The following is a 2,567-nucleotide window of genomic DNA, read 5'->3' on the forward strand; positions in this document are numbered from 1 at the left end:
GTATAATACTTCATTAAAAAATATCTCAAAGCGAAGATTTTTTTTAACTTTTGATTTAATGTAAAGAACAGCAGAAAAAAATGATGACAAGTTTGGAATCTGTACTAAACTGTCATCTTCAAAGTTATTTTTGTTAATATAATAAAAAAATAAGCCTATAAACTTGTAAAAATATACCTTCTGTAATTGTTCCACATTTTGAGTCTTTCTTGCTTCTTTTTTTGGCGATTTTCTGAAAAGGTGCAAACTCCACGATGGCAGGGTACTCCTGTCCTGTTGGGAAAAAAAAAACATACAGGGACAAACAAATTATGTATTTGATCCACTCTTAAATCAACGCTTATTGTTGTCTATTTAACTTGAATGTCCCTCTTTACCTCTGTGGTCTATAAACACATATCCATCGAATCGATCTCTGAAAAGAACTATGTCGTCCTGATTTTTAAAACTGATGTAGGCCCTTGCAAAGAGATGGGGGTAGAGGCTGAAAGAACAAGACATTATGTGTGATGTAAAAAAAAAAAAAGGCAAGAGGAAAAGTTTGTGTATTTTTTTTAACAATAAGGCGGTTTTACAGCTAAACCCACCTGGTGTCGTTGGAGAAAAACTCTAAGTAGTCCACCTCTGGAAGAGGCTGCAGCTGCTCCTCTAACTCCTCTTTACTCAGACTYGGTGGTAATCGTCTTATTACGATCTTCTAGTAAAAACATGTTGACAGTTTAAATTAAACACTAAAGACACAACCAAATGCAAACTTGAGTTATTTATTTTAAAGTTGGTTGTTGTCAAGTAAAAATATGCTATAAAAGGTAGGTAGACAATATTAAAACTACTCGAACACGAAGTTAAAAGCAGGCTGAAACTTTTAMCCATAACTGACACTGATAGCTCGTAGCAACGTTAGCTTAGCTAGCAACTTTTACCTTTGTCAAGGCCTCCTTTTCCTTAGGCCTCTCCGTCTTCTCCCCGTCTTCACATTTTATCTCCACTCTTTTCTCTTTCGGTCGAGTGTTTTCTTTGTCTTCCTTCATCGCTGAAAACCTGCAAAGTTCGAAGTTGTTTTTCTCATGTCATCAAACAGACTTGTTTACTTTTTAGCAAGTTAGCCAGGAACAGCCGAACTGAACGCCCCGTAACTTCCTCTTTGTAAAACGACTGGACTTGCAATTCAACGTGACCACAACAAGGGGGCGCTCTAGCGTTTATTTTAGGATTTTTTTTTTTTTTTTGACCAAGTGAGTGTTCGCTTTGCTTTTAAAATTCATTTTAGAAACTCACGTAAACTGTATTTTATATGTGAAGATGTTTAACATTTATATTAAAGGCTTTAAGTTGAGCGCATCGTCTCCGCTGTGATATCGTCTGTATAATCTAGTTGGCGTTTTTTTGTTACATTTATTTATTTTGTTTTGAGAACTTCGATATTTTATTTTGAAAAGCTTCAACAGGAAGTATTTGTTCTCGGAGCGGAAAACAGGTCATTTGGGATGGTCGACATTTTGGTAGCGTCCTAGCAAAATAAACCGTTTTCGGGCAACCTTTTTTCCTCAGTCTTTGTTTTTGGACGTCGGGAGTTTAAAGTGAATCAACATGTGGTATGAAATTCTCCCCGGTGTGATAGCTATGTGGGTGTGTTTGTCTATTCCTGGCATTGCAATCGCACGCATCAATAGTTACACCAACGGAGGAAAAGTGAGAGGACGATTCTGTTTCATTAACTTGTTACAAACTCATCTTTTATTTGAACTAAAGTTTTCTGGTTCCCCTGCAGCAACAAAGGATCGCTCGGAATCATTGGCAGTGGTYCCTGTTGGACAGGGACAGGCGAGTGTCCGGAACGGGTCGATTCTACGAATCCAAGGTTGATTTGCTTTTTTCAAAAGCTAACTATGCACTTATTTAATAAAAAATAATAACAGTTGGTGTATTAAAACACATTATAATGAACTTTAATCAATCCTTACCGAAGCACAGATGAGTGTAGTCAGAGATCGTGTGCAGTTTTGTATTTTATGCAGATTTACACTGAAAAAAATTGTGTCTTTATCCTTTTTTTCCCCATCAGGGACTGGAGAACATCAAATGATGACAAGAACCACAAAGACCTCGACGCCGTGAAAGCTTATGTTGTAAATTTACAAGCATAACCCTTTTTTTTTGCCCCTCAAAACATGTATATTAAATAAAACTATTAATGGCCTAAAACTTACTGAAGTTTTTTTTTTTATGATTTCTGAAAGGAACAGATACAATCCTGATCAAAATCTTAAGACCAGTCAAAAAAGTGCAAGAATTTGCATTTTGCACTATTGGATCTTAAGAAGGTTCTAAGTAGAGCTTCACAATGTTAAAAGAAGAAATCAGTGCAAGAGACAAGAACTTTTGAGCAGGGAATTTTCTGAAAACTGCATTTACACTCAAACATGATTTTTTCAGCTGATCAAAAGTTTAAGACCATAGCTCAAAAAACAAACAAACCCCAAAACAGAAACCAAAGTGTCAAAAAAAGGACTCAGTAATGAGTAGCTCCACCATTCTTGTTGATGACTTCAACCAATGGTTTAGGC

At 36.1% G+C, this 2,567-nt stretch overlaps 2 protein-coding genes across 3 annotated transcripts in view; one reads left to right on the forward strand and one right to left on the reverse strand.

Moving 5' to 3' along the window:
- The window catches only part of upf3b (UPF3B regulator of nonsense mediated mRNA decay), a 6,568-nt gene extending 5,413 nt beyond the window's left edge, over positions 1-1,155 (reverse strand). Inside the window, exons 1-4 of one of the 2 annotated variants that reach the window (XM_014003942.1) lie at positions 924-1,155; positions 588-694; positions 378-484; positions 178-273 (exon numbers count right to left, since the gene is read on the reverse strand). In XM_014003942.1, coding sequence (XP_013859396.1) covers positions 178-273; positions 378-484; positions 588-694; positions 924-1,031 — 418 coding nt within the window. In that variant the 5' untranslated portion in view covers positions 1,032-1,155. Of the gene's footprint in view, positions 1-177; positions 274-377; positions 485-587; positions 698-923 lie in introns of both variants that reach the window. The other variant, XM_014003933.1, reaches the window with a different exon arrangement.
- A 306-nt stretch (positions 1,156-1,461) lies between these two features.
- Positions 1,462-2,209, forward strand: ndufa1 (NADH:ubiquinone oxidoreductase subunit A1). The gene is made up of 3 exons (XM_014004026.1): positions 1,462-1,692; positions 1,772-1,861; positions 2,066-2,209. Exons 1-3 carry the CDS (start codon positions 1,591-1,593, stop codon positions 2,084-2,086), a joined length of 213 nt encoding a protein of 70 aa, XP_013859480.1. The 5' UTR covers positions 1,462-1,590; the 3' UTR covers positions 2,087-2,209.
- Positions 2,210-2,567: the final 358 nt, after the last annotated feature.

This window comes from Austrofundulus limnaeus, unplaced genomic scaffold (assembly GCF_001266775.1).
Source record: "Austrofundulus limnaeus strain Quisiro unplaced genomic scaffold, Austrofundulus_limnaeus-1.0 Scaffold1, whole genome shotgun sequence".
NCBI lineage: Eukaryota > Metazoa > Chordata > Actinopteri > Cyprinodontiformes > Rivulidae > Austrofundulus > Austrofundulus limnaeus.